The sequence below is a fragment of the Brassica oleracea genome, chromosome C4 (assembly GCF_000695525.1).
Source record: "Brassica oleracea var. oleracea cultivar TO1000 chromosome C4, BOL, whole genome shotgun sequence".
Classification (NCBI taxonomy): Eukaryota; Viridiplantae; Streptophyta; class Magnoliopsida; order Brassicales; family Brassicaceae; genus Brassica; species Brassica oleracea.
The window spans coordinates 36,444,557-36,462,863 of NC_027751.1; the positions used below are offsets into that span (position 1 = coordinate 36,444,557).

General features: G+C 30.1%; 1 protein-coding gene and 1 pseudogene across 1 annotated transcript; one reads left to right on the top strand and one right to left on the bottom strand.

The window, feature by feature from the left end:
• The window catches only part of LOC106338780, a 2,575-nt pseudogene extending 2,013 nt beyond the window's left edge, over positions 1-562 (top strand).
• A 1,255-nt stretch (positions 563-1,817) lies between these two features.
• Positions 1,818-3,101, bottom strand: LOC106337057 (leucine-rich repeat extensin-like protein 3). The gene is made up of 2 exons (XM_013776078.1): positions 2,923-3,101; positions 1,818-2,834 (listed from the first exon to the last, which is right to left on the bottom strand). The coding sequence occupies exons 1-2, from the start codon at positions 3,056-3,058 to the stop codon at positions 1,969-1,971; spliced, it is 1,002 nt and encodes a 333-aa protein (XP_013631532.1). The 5' UTR covers positions 3,059-3,101; the 3' UTR covers positions 1,818-1,968.
• Positions 3,102-18,307: the final 15,206 nt, after the last annotated feature.

An 18,307-nucleotide genomic window follows, 5' to 3' on the forward strand; every position in this document is an offset into this window, starting at 1 on the left:
TATAAAATACAATATTTTAGTTTCAAAATTTGCTTTGAACAATTTTTTTGAACGATCATTGACAACTTATTTTTTTTTAATTATAAATTACTAAAACTATTAATCCCACCATGAAAATTTTGTTATCAGTAATTTCAATTTTTTACTATAAAAGATACAAATGATCAAAAAACTATATGAGTAGAAATCAGTATTTAATAGACATTAATATTAAAAATATACTAAAATATATTATCTATGTTAGTATCATTTAAATTTAATAACATATCCTATCAAATAAAAAAAAAATTGGATTAATACAGTTGATTTATATGTTTGCTTCAATTTAATTATAGTTTTAATAGTTACTGACTTTTAATTATTTAATATATATTTATTATTTTATAATATGTCAAAATATTTAATACATAAAATAATTTATATATATAATATTGATTCTGCGCAAGGCGCGGATCTTAACCTAGTTCTTCGTATGAAACACGGTCTTCGAGTCAAATTTACTAAAAGATGTTCCTCTTACGAAATAAATGGTCATGTTTTTACGAAACACATGAAAATATAAACCATATCTTAGTACGACTATGCTAATTTAATGATATTTTGTAAATAATATATATATTCTTTACAAAAAATCATATCAAATATAATGTTTCAAGAACAAAAATATTTTAAAAACTTGAAAATAACAAACTGAAAATATAATATAAAGTTATAATATAATTTAATAGTATAAAAGTCAATTATGTTTCTTTAATCTTTTGTCGTAGAAATAGCAAGAAAGAAAATGACCAAAATAGCTTCGTTTTATTTTGAAAATTTTAATATTTGTTTTCTGTTTTTTTTTTTTGAAATTTGAAACTCTTCTCAGACCCTCCACCTTTTAAGTCTAAACCCTAAATCTAGATTAGTTATCATTTAATAAAATTTATTTTGGTCATTTTCTTCATTCATGGCTATTTTGTGATGAAAAATTAAAAATAATTATCCTAGGGAATTTCTCTAGTTTTCAAATCTAAAATCAATATCAAAAATCATATCAAAATTTTGGTGTACATACAAATCCGAGTTTGGTCGGTTCATTAGATCACCGGTTTCCGGTGTTTTAACGGTCTGATACGAATTTTTTATCAGTTCCCTAGTTTTCAAATCTAAAATCAATATCAAAAATTATATCAAAATTTTGGTGTACATACGAATCTGGATTTGGTCGGTTCATTGGATCACCGGTTTTCGGTGTTTTAACGGTCTGATACGAATTTTTTATCAGTTTAACTTTAGCTAGATTTTGTTATTAATCCAACCTGGACTGATTTCCGATTTGCGGTTTAACTCGGTATGACCCCTGGTCTGGATTTAAAAACACTGGTTTAATCCATTATCTAATGCAGTCGTTAAAAAAATATTATTTTTTAATAACAAATAACTTGAAGATATACACGAAACATTATTTCTTGAACATGTGCGATCTCATAAAGTGACATAATTAAAATAAACCTATTTAAAAAAAAGAATAATTTATAAAAACTACAAAAAATATAATTTTGTCAACCCATTAAAACTATAGAAAAACTTATAGGTTAACTAATTTTCATAGAAATACAATTCAGAAATTATCTAACTATAAAAATACAATAAATAAATTTTAAGTTAATAATTTAGTGTATATAAATAAAATATATGGTCAATCATAAGTTGGATCTACACTATAAGTGGAGCATTCAAGTCTAATCAGAGACTATGATACATGTGCACATAAACCTTCAGAAATGAGCCATATTATGAGTATTCTGCTAGTGATTTTGCATATACATTAGGTAGGTTTGTAACATTTTAAAAAGGAAAGGAAAATAATGAAGTAGAAAACACATCTTTATTCTTCACCCTTGTATAAACACATAAATGCCATATGCAACACAGTGCATTTCTCAAATAAAAAGCTTGGTTTATATATATGATACTCTTGTCCGCTTAAGTAGGTTGTTTGTTTGCTGAAGAAGATAAAGTAGGAGGAGGGCCAGGGTTGCGTGGTGGTGGAAGGAAAGGGAACGGAGGAAATGGAAAAATTGACGGAGGAGGTGGAGGAGGAGGAGGTGGTGGTGGTGGTGGATTTAGACCTGGAAATATTGGCGGCAGTGGAGGAAATGGGTTTGGAGGGAAAAAGGATGGAGGAGAGGGCGGTGGAGCAGCAGGAGGCGGAGGAAATATTGGAGGGAAGAACGATGGAGGAGGAGTGGGAGGAGGCTGAGGAGGACGAGGCTGAAATGGGTTAGGAGGGAAGAAAGATGGAGGAGGAGAAGGAGGAGGCTGAGGAAATATTGGAGGGAATATAGACGGAGGAGGAGCAGGAGGCGGCTGAGGAAATAATGGAGGGAATATTGAGGGAGGTGGAGCAGGAGGAGGTTGAAATGGGAGTGGAGGGAATATCGAAGGAGGCGGTGGCTGAAATGGGTTCGGTGGAAAAATAGACGGTGGTGGCGCAAACGGGTTTGGTGGAAAAATCGAAGGTGGGGGCGCAAATGGGTTTGGAGGAAGAAACCATGGAGGTGGGAAAAATAACTTCTTGTCTCCGATATTTTGCTTTTTGTATCTTGATGATTGTTGCTTCTTGTGTTGGAAGTGAACCTGACTTTCTTTTCTAATTTGTTTCAGATTCCGACTAGACTTCCTTTCTGGATGCTTCTTTACAGCCAAGAATATCTGATTCTTCCCATTTCTTGAACACCTTTTGATTCCAAGACATGAAACATGGGATTCTCTTCGATAACGACCTCTTGTCTTCTGTTTGAAACTAGGTTTCACTTGTCTTAATCTGCATTCAAGATCACCATAGGAATCTGCACACAGCCATACAGAAGAAGACAAACTTTTCACATCAGAGAAGAGACAAGTTTTCTAATACTAAATACAATGTGTTGATGATACCTGAGACTGAGAAGAGGTTATTTTTCCTGCAAGGGACAGTGTCTCTGAAGCTTACGGCTGGATTTGCTGCCTTTGAAGTATGGTTATTGAATGTTATGGTTAAGGCAATGGAGATGAGGAAGAGAAGAGAAGACATCTTGGAGCTTGTTTTCTAAAGTTGAAAGAGGTTTTTGTTTGTTATTGATATACAAGAGACATAAACAGAAAGCTCTTTTGTTCTTTTCTGTCTCGTGAATCGCCTTTTTGTATAATTGAGTTTCTGTCAAGACATTAAACAAGAAAACAAAATTCTGGCTTTTATCCTTTTGTTTATAATATAATTACTAGATTTTAATAGGTGTTTTGAAAGAGCAGACTTATTTTTAGAATAAAATAATTTTTCTAAGATAAATTTCTATATAAGATCCAAAATCCCAGCAATACTCTGTAGCCAGTGAACATAATTAAACCTTTGCATTGCATTGCATTGAAAGAGATTTTTTCATTGTTTTTTTATGCGTTGCATTGAAAGAGATTGTCATTCGTGAGGCCATGAGAAATGGTTTCATTAGAAACCTCCTTGGAAATAAAGATTTCCAATGTTAAATCTAGATGACAATCTCCTGAAGGATAAATGATATGTTCTCCAATACGATTTTTATTGATTGAAAGATTTCCAATGTTCTAAGGAAGAAGAAGAATATCTCACTTGCGTGATACAGAAAGGGAGACAAAATTTGACAGATAGATGGAATCTCTGATGGATCTCTTTCACCATCTCTGGTGGTAGATAAAGCAGCACTCTTCACTGCACATGCAACAGATAAAGTAGGCACTATTTTGAGGGTCAATTTAAAAGAGTTTCTATATCGAAGTCGGAACTCTGCAAATGAATAGAAAACATGTTTTATATATTGAATTTCACATTCCAATTAGGTTCTATAACACTTAGTATTTGAGACACACTTTCTCTTGTCAAAAAGATTTTTTATGACCCGTTATTCATTGCTTCATTGTCTTTAGTGTTTCTAATATAAGAGTTATTTTCTTCTTGTCACACAAATCTCCTCCTCTTTTTATTCTATTTTATGTTCTCATTTATTTTTATCTCAAATTCTAAAATGTATTAAATAAAAATAATTATCATAATAAATTATATAGAAAATTCTTTATCTTTTAAGATCTATTTTCATATATATATATATATATATATATATATATATTAAGTGTTAACAAAATTAAGTGTGAACGTGGACACCAATGCGTGAATAATAGAGTTAGACTAGTTGTGGATATGGTCATCTTAACACGGAAGTCATTGGCTGATACCTTTAAGAACTTGTTCTTCGTCATAGTCTACAGAAAGAAAAATCTACATAACCACGTTTCCACCGTTACTCCCACCGGCACCACCGAAGCCACCACCATGATCGAGCGGTTCCAACTAGGGCTGGGCATAATTACTCGTTACTTGGCTCGTACTCGCTACTTGATCGATACTTGACTCGTAAAGTCGAGTACTCGGTTTGACCAAGTCGAGTATCAAGTAATCTATTTAAATTACTCACAAGTACAAGAAAAATATCAAGTATTCAAATCAAAGTAACTACTTGGCGTTGTTTGGCTTGTTACTCGTTTTTGTTGATGAACAAATATACATTTTTAAATCATAGTAAAATAACTTGTTTATATTTCTATTTCTATAAGTTAATCAAACATATGTGATATATCTTGACTTTTTTTCTTTCTTAGATATTATATTTCTCGAATTGACTAAAATATAGGAAAATGATGAAATATTTTGTATGCATAATAGATTTACCTAGTTTTGAATTTCGACGAATTAGCAATAAAAAATTAAAAATAATTATTAAAAACTTGCAAATTATTTACAAGTAACAAGTAATAAAACAAGTCAAGTAACTTGCAAGTCCGTCGATTTTTAGCAAGTACTTGAAATCGCAAGTACTCGTTTTTAGCAAACCAAGTACAAGTAATTTTTTTACTACTCGTATAAACCAAGCCGAGTACCAAGTATATCAAAAATACCAAGTACTCGGCTTGTGCCCACCCTTAGTTCCAACTCGCTAAAGGTTTCATCTTTCAAAATGTTGTACACCGATCTGCTGAAGACTTACTCCGCGACCACATCCAATCCAATGCAAATAGCTCTCGATCTCCGATAAGACAGCTCTGATCGAGTTCCAATGGATAAGACAGCTCTGATCGAACTGTCTTATCGGAGATCGAGAGCTAGTTGTGTTGGATTGGATGTGTCACGAGGAAAGTCTCCAGCAGATCGGTGTACATTGGATTGAAAGATGAGACCTTTAGCGAGTTAGAACCGAAACTCGATTGTGGTGATGGCGTCGACGGTGCCGGTGACGGTGGGAGTAACAGTAAAAACATAGGTTTCTCCGGGAGGTTTTTCCTTCCCGGAGACTATGGCGAAAAACAAGCTCTTAAAGGTATCAGCCAACAAGCTTTGTGTTAAGATGTTCATGTCCACAACTAGTGTATAACTCTAATATCCACGCTTTGGTGTCAACATCCACACTTAATTTTGTTTACACTTTAATATATATATATATATGAAAATGGATCTTAAAAAATAGAGAATTTTATATATAATTTCTTATGGCAATTATTTTTATTTAATATATTTTAGATTTTAAGATAAAAGTAAATGAAAAAATAAAGTAGAATAAGAAAAATAATAACATAAAATAATCAAAAAACCAACATTCTTTTGTCCAAAAACCCAGTCGGCCCCACAAGAAAGTGTCTCACATGTGAAAAGTGTCTGTGAATATGTAAGAGAAACTCAAAATGTGTTCTACGGAATAATCAACTCTTATATATTATAGCTGGGCCCGATAAAAATCTATCTACATACTCTTTGAACAGGGGTCAAGCTAATCATTGTTCGTTACAAGAGATAAACTCGTCGAAAGACGTTTACGAGATGTATTCTCTGCATTGAATAGAAAGTTGTCGAGATGATTGTGAATAATATTTAGCCCTTAGAAGCCATCTTATTTATATAACGTTGAAGTTAACGTCTTTTCATATTTTTTTTTATGCTTTTCATTTTATCTTTTAAGGATATTTTTCGTTTTTTGTCTGACTTACTTTTCTGCGCTAATTTTCTTTTCGTTGTCCACTTCCATTTGTTAAATAAGTAGATCAGAATTTATGAATGGCTTTGACGAGGGTGTGAAATCCATCTCCAATAGTAAGTTTCCCTCAGTTCATCGAATGAGTGTTTTCCGAGATGGTGAATTTTTAAGAGACTATCTCACCATAATTGAGATCGGCCAGATTTTACTGTACCTCACCGCGATATGTGGAGTATATGAGCTTATGTCAAAGATATATAACCACATGCGGTGATTTCAACCGGGCTTTCATTGCGAGCTATTCTAACCACTTAAGGTGAATTCAACTCGGCGAGGTGCTTTAATCGATTAAGGTGAGTTCGACGACTCGGCTTTCATTCTTCGTCAAATGCTCAATCTCATTTTATAGACAAGTCATTATGAACAGGCTAACATTGTTAGTATTCCTTAAACGAGGTGTTGTGGACAGAATGCCATGGACATGCTTCTTTTCGGTATGGACTTCTTACTCTGTGGATGGGCTTCGTGCATAGCATGCATGAACGGGCTATTATGTTCTTTATGCACCGCCTTGTACAAGCCGTACAAATGAACCGACATGGATGACCCAACAGTTGACTAGTGATATCACTCAAATCACCCTAAGAAGTGATTTGTACTCTCTCAAATAAGAGGTCGAGTTGTAGTACTTAGGAATCGAATTCACAGGGAGCTAAGGCACACAAAAGATCTAGTAGTTATGTGGTTAAGCTATGTCAAATGGTTTAAATGTAAATAGCAAGGGTGAGCAAAGTAATTGCTCGGTTGATTGATAGGGGTTTTGAAACATATATGAAGGGCGTTAGACTTAGGGTTTCTATTCAGACAATCAAGATTTTAGAGATATAGAGACTAAGTGTATGTTGAATATTCTAGAACTCAAACTTAAAGAATAGTCGATCAACTTCCGTATTTTTAGACTATCCATTGTCGGATCTAAGACCTCAGTTGTCGCTTGTTGGTCTTGAGAAAATGTTGATCGATACACCTTTTAACCCGTCGATCGATGCAACTACTGAGTTGCCGATCGACGTACCCTCCAGGAAGATTTACGTACGGGTTTGACTTGTTCAATAGGTTAAACTAAATCAGATTCCGCTTGTTTCTAACAATCCTATCACAATCTAAACTAATTCAGACAGAGAACCAAGCTTCTGTTTGTGCCCTAATATCTATAGGCAATGTCCTAGTTAGCTATTCTAGAACACATGCATTAAGAAGAGTTTAATTGATTGATATCCTAACACTTAGCAATTCTATATTTTGGGCTAATCCCTCATGAATATCTGAACCATAAATCTAACAAAGAGAACTACTCAGACATAGCTAAACAATTCATAACAAGGAAATAAGAAAACTGCATAAATAGAATAGAGTAGAAAAACTTGGAGTTCCAATCACAAATCTTTGAAGGAGTTCTTGGATCTTCTCTCCAAACCTAAGACTTTAAGTATTTTGCTGTATGAAAGTATGAAAATGTAGAAAAACGTGTGTTGCCTAGAACAATGACAAAGCACATAAATATTAGGTTAAAACTCATTAAGGGTAATCTGATAATTCTTGTGGGACTTGGACTTAAAATCGGCCGGAACCAAATCAGGCCTTTGTATGCTTCGTTGTCGATCGACAACAAAGAGTGTGTGTCGATCGATTATCATCTTCAATCATTGACTGCTAGGCTATTCGATGGTCAAGTACGGGTCTTTATCATTTTATCTCTAAAATACACCAAAATCATTACTTTCTTCCAAATTACTATTTTCTTCCAAATCACTACAAAACCTGAAAACATAATAAAAAGACTCTAAAACAACTATAATATATTTAAAAACACTTATATACCATAGTTAAAAATAAGTAAAATTCATGGTATATCAACTAGCCGTAATGCACATGTCATAGCAGACATACTATCATGGACGAGCCATTATGTAAAAACCCGTCAAGATTGGACATGTATGACACGTTTGTAATAACTCTTTGTACTGAGCTAGCTATTGAGACGAGACCAGTATGACGACGAAACCGGAGTGATGACGCGATCAGCGTGTTAGAGATGTAGGTGTGATGACACAGTCATTTATTTAGTTTTAATTTACCAAATATTAATTTATAAAAGCCAAGGGGATGTTATTCAATTACTGATTTCAAATCAATTATTAATGTTTTATAATCTATCAAATTTTAAAAATTTTAAGTTGATGAATTCTAAAATCTTTGGAGTACACCTCAAATTTTGAATTCATTCATTTGTTCATGAGAATCCATAAGAGATGATTTGAAATCAATTTAAAATACAAAGAATTTTAAAATCTTTGAAAGTTAAATAACACTAGATTTTAAAAGCTGGATTTTAATCATTTACTGAATAACACTAGATTTTAAAATAGAATTTAGAATCAACATTTGAATAACAGTGGATTATGCTTAGATTTAAACTCTATTAAAATACATGATTGAATAACACCACCTAAATTTCTAATACTTAATTAATATATATACGAGAAAATCGACTATTTATCTTATTTTATGAAAAATCTATACTAAAATTAAATACATTTTAAAAAGGAAAAATAAATTTTCATAAATCCAATATTATTAATCTATAGAGTTTTTACTATTGGAAGAATTGTTATATAAAACCGACAGTCATCATTAGTACTTTTTTTTCTTAAAAAGTATCTTTTATATATTATATTTGGACTGGTAAAAGACTGACATAGGGATCAAACCATTGTAATTCGTTACAAGACGATAAAGTCATTGAAGGACATTTGTGAGAAGTATTTTCAGATTTGAATAGAAAGCTGTTGCGATTATTATGAATAATCTTATAGCCTTCAGGAGCCTCTTTATTTATATAAGGTTGAAGTTGGTGAATATCTTTTTTTTAGCCATTTTCTGTTATCTTTAGGATTTTCCTTTTTTTTTGTCTACTTTTTTGGTGCCGATTTCTTTTTCCTTGTTGACTTGCTATTTTTTGTCAATTTATCTTGTCTGGTAAAACCATATTATCAACTTATCTTGTGAGAAAAAAAAAAGAAATCCTTCGATAAATATATTGGTTCTTAAGGAATATTATTTTTGATGGTTTTGTTGAAAAATTATCTTATGAACAAACAGTATATGAAAAATCATTCGAAAATATGTTGATTCTTCATAGAATATTATTTCACAGTTACGGCGAATTTTTTTTTATTAAGGTTTTGGGCGGGAAACATTGAAACAATAGAGGACATAATCATTTCCATCAGATGAATCAATTAGATTCATCATAATGATCCATCTAGATGAATTTCATTTGAACCTAAATTTTAAAGTTAATATAGATGAACCTAAATTTTAAAACTGATATAAATGAACCCTTAAGAAATATTCAACTTCTTTTTCGGTCCAACTTATTTTTCCTTCTCGACTTGCATTTGTTAAATGAACGGATTATAATTTATGAAGGGATTTTACGAGGCTACCAAACTCTTCTCCAATGATGATTCAGGAATGCAATTGCATCCTATATAAAATGATTAAAAAGGTTATTATCAGTTACCAAATCGATGACATAATCAGCATTGCATTACAAAAGCATTTTACAAAACCCAAGCAGCTTAACATACTGCTGCCACTTTGTTCGTGATGTAGTTACATATAGTTCAATCATAACCTCCCATGATAACTGAGTAATTGTCGGACTTAGGGCTAGGCAAATAAACCGAACCCGAAAACCCGAACCAAATCCGATCCGATAAAAATGAATATGAACCGATCCGAACCTGGTATAAATACCGAATGGATCTTGTTTATGGTATTTCGGGTTATGGGTATTATCCGAATCGAACCCGAACCTAAATGGATATCCGATAGAACCCGAAACATTCAAAATTCTCAAAAATAATTTGTACCAACTATGATCTCAATTCCTCATATGTATTCAAAATATATTGAACATCTAAAATAATTATCTATATACTATTATATGAAGATTGATGGTTGAAGGTGGCGGTTGAAGGTTGAAGTTTATAGATTTTGGTTTTGTTTTCATTGAATAATGTTTTTTATTTCATGAGAACTTGGTTTTCGTTTTATGCTTTCATTTATTTGGTTTTCTTTCGATCAATAATTATGTTTACCTTTCATTTGATTTTGAATGATCACATTTGATGTTGTTTTTTTTTAACCGATTTTATTTATGTTTTGGTTACAAAATAGGTACAAATCAAGTATTTTAAAACCGAAGAACCGATTTTACTTATTTTTTGGTTACGAAGTAGATATAAATCAGGTACATTTAAACCTAAGAACCGATTGAGACCCGAACCCGAAAGTACATCAAGTTGTACTAGTTCTTTGAAGAATTACTAACCCCGATCCGAACCCGATAGAACCCGAACTGATCCCGAACCGAATTTTCATATAACCCGAATGGAGCTGATTTTGATAAACCCGGAAAACCGAAACCCGATTAGAACCCCGAATGTCCATGCCTGGTCGGACTTACTAATAAAGCCACTAGGAAAACATTAGTTTAAATATTTATTACATAATATGAACGTTCGCGATATTTTACCCTCCATCTTAACTTTGAAGGGGAGTGTTAGAAATAATCTTGTATATTCGATTTGAGACGTTCAAATATATGTTAGATACGATCGACTATAGCTTATCTCCTATTTTATAGGCTTTGAATCTATCTTAAATCACTTGTATAAATACATGTACTATGCATTTATTATTATTATATGAATAAAACGACGATGATTCTGCTTTACATTTCGATCTTATTATTAAGTGAAGAGCACATGAAATTCAAACGGTTCATCTATATCAGTTTTAAAATTTTGGTTAAAATGAAATTATCCAGATTGATCATCATGATGAATCTAATTGGTAAGTCTGGATGGAGATGATTTGCGTCCAAAATAACACATGTAAATTTCACCCTTATCCAAAAGAAGCATTCAGGGCAAAATAGTTTTGTTCACTAAAACTGTAAAATAACACTTTGCCAGTAAAATTGTAAAATATTTTTTTCTGCAAAATCTGTAAAACTACATTTTCCCATACCGTAAAACTGTACAAAACTGTAAAATCACATTTCCACCATACACATAAAAAAGTATTTTCACGTCAAATCAGTAAATAACTGCAAAATCCCCTTTTCCGCCAATACATCAATTCACATTTTCTAACCAAAATCGCAAAATCAAATTTTTCTACCAAACCCGCAAATCACATTTTCCTAACAATACAATATTTTGTGACACTCGCAAAACCAAAATTTTCACCAAATCCTTAAATTTCATTTCCATGAATTCTGAAAATATTATTTTCTTGCCAAAACCATAAAATTTTATTTTGTGGCCAAAACTGCAAACCACATTTTAATAAGAAAACCATAAAATCACATTTTCTCGCCAAACCCCAAAAATAGCATTTTCCAAAATGATTTTGTTAAATCAAATTTTCCATCAAAATCATAAAATTACATTTTCCACCAAATAGTTGCAAAATTAAATTTTTTCCGAAAATGTAAAATCTCATTTTTCTACCATAATTGTAAAGATAATATTTTGGAAAAAGAGGAAATAATATGATAGGTCAATAATAAAATTTTATATAGTTAATATTAAGATTTAAAATATGACTAGATCAAAATTAATTATTTCCTTATGAGACTCATTTAAAGTGTTAATGAAAATGTATAACAACTAAGTAGATAAAATTGTTTTTGTTATAAGTAAAGAAGAGAAGAAACAAGAAGTGGTGTTCTTGATTCTAATAGATAATGAGTTTTCTTATAGAGATAAAATAGAAGATTTTCGCTTGGAGATTATATCAAACTTGGAGAATAAGGGCGTTACTGGTTCAAACGCAGCGGTTGCGGTTGCGGGAGTTTGCGGATGCGGGTGGTTGCAGTTTCTAGCGGTTTTAAGAGATTTGTATGATTGGTTTTGCGGTTAGAAATTGGTGCGTTTGCGGGATACTTATGACTGGTTAACTACCAAATACATCAGCGGTTAAATAATAAATTAACAATATTTACATTTTATATAATTATAAAAAATATCAAAAATCATAATATTATAATAAATATGAAAATTATATTTAGAAAGTTATAGTTTTAAATTTTAAATATTATAGAAAATATTTTTATTTTAAAATTTTATAATATTAATTAAAATATAATAGATATATTTTATTATTTTTATAATTCCAATTTAAAATTTTTATTGAATAATTTTATTTTTGTATTTATATGGTTTTCGAAAAAAAAGAAAAAAAAATATTTTCCCGCAACCGTCCGCAGCCGCAAACGCTAGCTGGAACCAGCTTTTGATTTTAAGATATTCGGAGCGGTTTGAAGCGATTTGTAGCGGCTTGTATGATTGTTTCAAAACGCTGTCAACCGCTAACAACCGCAAAAACTGCGTTTGCGGATGGAAACGGAGAAACCAGTCAGATCCTAAGTAAAGCTCGTTATTCAAGTAAATCCAGAAAATTTTATATTGGACATAATATAATATTCATATCACTTTTCTTTGATGACTATTATACCAAACTACTTATTGAAAAGCCTTAGATCCTACCTAGTCAAAAACCTTATAAGGAAACCCCAACGAAAAAAATCATGGCTAAGAGAATAAGAGTCCGTGAAAAATTATTTCCCCTCATGTGTATATAAGTAAAAATCTTAGATGAGAAACATTTGGTTTGAGACTCAAAACCAAAGATGGAAGAACTATTTATTACTTATTGGCTTGATGCGATTAATGTTGCTGCAAAATATTCACACTTTTCACAATGAATATGCAAAAAATTATCAAAGAGTTAAAGACGTAAATTCACCAAGATTTAAATACGCATAGTGGGTTATCAATGATGGGTGTGTCTATATATGCAAAATATCCGGTTTGGACTATTATATTACTTGTATTGTTATAGAATTTATCTTAACACATTTAAATGTTAAACCTATATATTTTCACTAATCTCAGTGTCTGGACTATCATGCTGGTTAAATGTTTAAAATCTAAGAAGTATTGATACTGAATTTTAAAAAGAAACAGTCTAATATAATGCTTTACAATATATAATTCTAATTCATAAAATACACTATGAGATGATTGTGAAAATAAATGATGGGTGTGTCTATATATGTACTTCCCATGTATGATACGTATGATGTTTTGCATTACTTATATGTTTCAGGTAATACACTCTGATTGTGTTGTTATGATAAAATAGGTACAAAGATAATACTTCCTCCGTTTTTTTAATGATAGACTTTTTAGAATAGAAGTTTGTTTCAGAAAGACGTATTTTTGTGTTTTTATAAAAAAAATTGTAAACTTTAAGAAAATTAATTGACTTTATTGAATTACTATTGGTTAAAAGTTATTGAAAATTGAAAATTATAGAAAATAATACATTTATTATGGTAGTTTAATGTGTTTTTTTAATTTGTGTGAAATACCTACAAAATTTATCATTGCGGAAGGGAGGGAATATCAAGTAAGATAAAAAACTATGAGAAATGGTGTGTGTATGTTTAGGAAGACAGCTGTGTGTTAGAAATAGTCAAATTATTGTCTGGTAATCATGTTGGACCAATTGATATAAGTGTGACATTCATGATTTACTGATTATTTATAATGAACTATTTATTTATAAAATATTTTGATACAACGAGTCTTTTTCGGCCAAAATGTCAATTTCATATATATATATGATAAGACTTTGTAAATAATTATAAAAGTTAGTGATTCTTTTTTTTTTAAAAGGAGGAGCATACAGTTCCATTAAGGAAATGGGTTGGACTTTGTTTCTCGTAACGAAACCAAAATTGCATGTGCAACCTACATTATAAAAGAATGTTTGAGAATTGCTCCTTTAAACCATAGATTCACTGTCTAAGGCATACCCACATTGATGAATATGGGGTCACGTTCCCCCATCTGATTATATGCAATGTGTATTTCGTGTGGTTACAAGTTGGACAAACAACTCAGTTGTTTTTATTGTTCCCCGTCTCTCGCATGAGGGGTTCGATGCAAATTAGTACTATTAAAACATGAATCTATTGATACAATTGTAGTCTAACTATTTTAATCAATACTATTAAAAGATGAATAAGACCTATTGATATAAGTGTAGTCTAACTATTTTAATCAATACTTTTAAAACATGAACATGACCTATTGATATAGGTGTGGTTCAACTATTTTAATACAACTATTAAAACCTCTTATTAATCATTTAAGATAAATATCATACAAAGAAAAACATATATATGACTAAAAACACAAATATCAACCAATACTATTAAAAAAGGAACATGACCTATTGATATATGTGTGATCCAACTATTTTAATACAATTATTAAAACTTCTTATTAATCATTTAAGATAAATATTATACAAAGAAAAACATATATACGACTAAAAACACAAATATCAATATTATTAAAACAAGAACATGAACTATTGATATATGTATGGTCCAACTATTTTAATACAATTATTAAAACCTCTTATTAATCATTTAAGATAAATATTATAAAAAGAAAAATATATATATGACTAAAAACACAAATATAAAAATTAAATTTCAACAAAAATGTAAAACAAAAAATATACCTGCCCTTTTAAGGGCGGATCAAAATCTAGTCTATACTATTAAAATAGAAGAAGTCCTAAAAAATCTAGTTAAACAAAGTTGTTGGACCATTTCATTAGATTTAACTATTTATTTGGACTTACCTTATATTTCTCTAACTATATAAATATTTTACATAATTTAAATGAACTCATTTATTATTCTCCCATAATCTATTATATAATTACTTTAACAATAAATCACCATGAATATATGACAGATTATTCAAACATGTTTACACATGATGTGATTATTACCACATATAGTTTCATTAATAGTGTAATTTTTTTAATGGTTTAGTTATGTTTAATAGTTATATAATTTGTATTTTAAAAATTTAAGTACTCATCTGGTCTTTAGTTTGGTTTCTATTTTTTGGTTCCAAAGATATAGGATATGTTCGGTTATTTATGAAATTTAGCTTAATTTTGGGTTTTTTTTCCAGTTTGGTATGGTTCAATGCACCCGGGTAAATGTACCCAAATCTATACAATATCTTATATAAAAATTATATAAGAAAAAAATATTTAATTTCAAAAGTAAAGAAAGCGCGAATCAAAATCTAGGTAAGTTTTTATTCTCCTAACATTTTGTTTCTGTCATTTATTTTCTATGGGTCCTATAGTTAAAAGAACATCTCTTTAATTACATTTTCATATAATCTGTTATTGTTTGTGCATTTAGGCATTGACTGTTTTTAGTGGAATCAAAATAACACACTGCGGAAGAAAAAATGTGTTACCATTCAGCTAATTAATGTTCAACTGAAAAGAAAGTAACAAAGTGTAATTAGACATACAGTAATATAAACAATTTTTAATTATTAAAATGTATAAAAAATACATATACATTCATTAATATCTTATTTATATAATATACATAAACTAAAGTTTAAATGTGTATTATTTGATGATAAAATAATTTTGCTAAAAATACTTATTTATCAAATAAATTATAATTTTTTTTGAACTATAAAAAATATTATATTAAATTTTGTTTTATCAGTTTATGTCAACAGAAATATGAGATATTGAACGAGGACACATATATATATATATATATATATATAATTTACAAGGATATATATATATAATATTTATTATAAATAATATATATGCTTAGATTGTATAACTGATTTCCTTTTTAAAATTGTAAAATATAATTTTTATATATATTCCGCAATGTTTATTATGAATGTTACCATTCAAACATTTGCTCAATACTGGTAACTCTATAAGTTACTATTCACATATTGTTTAGAGCTTTTGTTTTAACCAAACTTTATTTGTTTTCGAGTATGTGTTTCTTTCGTATAAACTGTATTTAAACTATAGTGCAATATATAATCCACTTGTCCCATAATCCTCAATCCACTCTTACCATTCGAAGCTTTAGTATGTTTTGAATTTATAAACATTGTTTTTTTTTTTTATGTTTTGTACCTTTTCTTAAGCCGTCCACGATTTGAATGATACTTGAATAGGCAAAACGAGACATTGCTCTCAGTCATATCCTTAGAATCAATGGCGTATATAGATTATTCTTTAATTGTAGTTTTTTCTAGCTTAAAATAATTGGACTTAAAAGGAAATTTCAAATTTTGATATCTAGTCACAAAAAATGAGATAACTATAGATGGTTCATGTGAAATTAATTCTTTGAAAATTGTTCTAATCAAAATAATATGAATATCTTCTTTTATTTGCAAAAGTTGCATCGTTGGTGAATATAGCGTATGTGTTTATCTTTTGAGAAAGATGAGTATTCTTTTGATGAGGTCTTGAGACGCTCATGTAATAGCGATATGGTGCAGAAGAAAATAGAAAAAAAAAACATATCATTTACCATAACAAACTATGAAGTTAAAAAACTTATTTTTAGTTATTACTTTTAATCAGAAGAAAGATTTAAGAATTAATAGCAAAAAAAATGAAAAAGAAGATAGATTAAACTAGTGTGTATTACGTAGGTTATGAAAGTCTTTAAACAAAAAAAATAGGCATAAACTTGTTGGACTCCAAATATGTCAGTGTTATTCATAAAATTGAAAATGACAGAAGATATTAGGTTTTCTCAAAAAGGTACATATTATGCATTAAATAAAAACTTTATTTAATTTTTTAGAATTCCTTATCTAAGTTCTCGAGTTAAGTGGTTTGGTGCACCTAAGCGTACATTCGTCTTTGCTCTTGTGACACCAGAGGGACTTCCCAGATTTAGTGACACAACAAGAACAACTGCGATTTTTGTCTTGAGTGTCGCAATTCATTTGCTTGCAAGTTTGTTTAGCTGCATTGCCCGCATTAAGACCTTGGCCATGAACAACTATATAAACAAAAAGTAACAACAATATCATTGGGCAGAAAAAATAATTATCAAAGATATTATGATGTGATTGCAATGCTGGTAAAGATAGACGATGAACAAATGGAAACAAATATAAACACATACATTCATGAAGAGGAAATAAAGCAATCATGATGATGCAAAAAATAGCAAGTTGTGATGACGACATTTTGTTCTTTGTGATATTCTTATGATACAAGCACATTACTTATTGTTTCTTTTGAATTTTATGTTTACTAGTTTGATGGTTGAAATTTCTATTCAAGGTGGAGATTAATTTATAGATAGAAGTGTAAGTTTTTCATGCCGATCCATAATAATTGGTTTAGATTTGTTTGACTTTTTTCTAAATATTGTGTGATAATTATTTTGGTGTTTCAACTCTTTTTCTTTGTTAAGTTGTTAATAAAAATTTGGCTTGGGCATTTCGGGTATCGGTTTGGTTTGGTTCGGGTTTCGGATAGTTTGGGTAGGGGCTAGAGGATACTTGTAATAGTTGACCTATTTTTGGTTCGGGTTTGGTTCAGATAGTTTTGGGGTATGTTCGGTTCGGATAGTAAAACTAGGAACCAGAAAAATACCCAGAAAATAGGTTTTCATTTGGTTAGGTTATTTCGGTCATTCGGGTAATTTTGGTAAAATATAGGGTGTTTTGGGTAAAATATTGAATAATAGGATGATTCGGGTAAAAATCTTGGATAATTTGAATTACTTTGGATATTTTGGATCAAAATATCCAGATACTTTCAGATAGTTCGAATACTTTATAAGAATTTAGTTTTTTCAAATATTTTTGGATACTTTTAATAAATTTTCAAATTACCAAAATATATATATTTTATTATGTTATATTTATATATATATATATATAATTAATATTTTAATATATTCAGGTAACCGTTCGTTTCTCGGTTCGGTTATTTCTAATAGAAATATAGGACCATTTGGATATTTGAGGGTTTCGGTCCGATTCCGATTTTAGGTATTTTAGTTTGGTTCTTCGGTTCCGTTTTTTTCCCAGGCCTATGTGTATGTATATACTGGTGTAATAATTTTGTTAGTGTTTGTATGTACATGCGATGGGAGCAAGTGAGTGGAAGCTAATGGTTGTGTGTGTATGTGCAAGCGTTGGTGTGTGACCGTTGGGTCCATCTTCATTTAAAATTAATGAAATAACATAGCATAAATATAAAAAAAAATATATAACATAACAACACATGTGGGTCGATGTAATTAATTTAGAGAATAA

What these genes read in the sequence shown, in the direction of transcription:
- LOC106337057 (XM_013776078.1), bottom strand. Translation starts at nt 3,058, where the DNA reads ATGTCTTCTCTTCTCTTCCTCATCTCCATTGCCTTAACCATAACATTC. An exon ending in TAACCTCTTCTCAGTCTCAG is followed by an intron (nt 2,835 to 2,922) that starts GTATCATCAACA and finishes GGCTGTGTGCAG; the next exon opens with ATTCCTATGGTGATCTTGAA.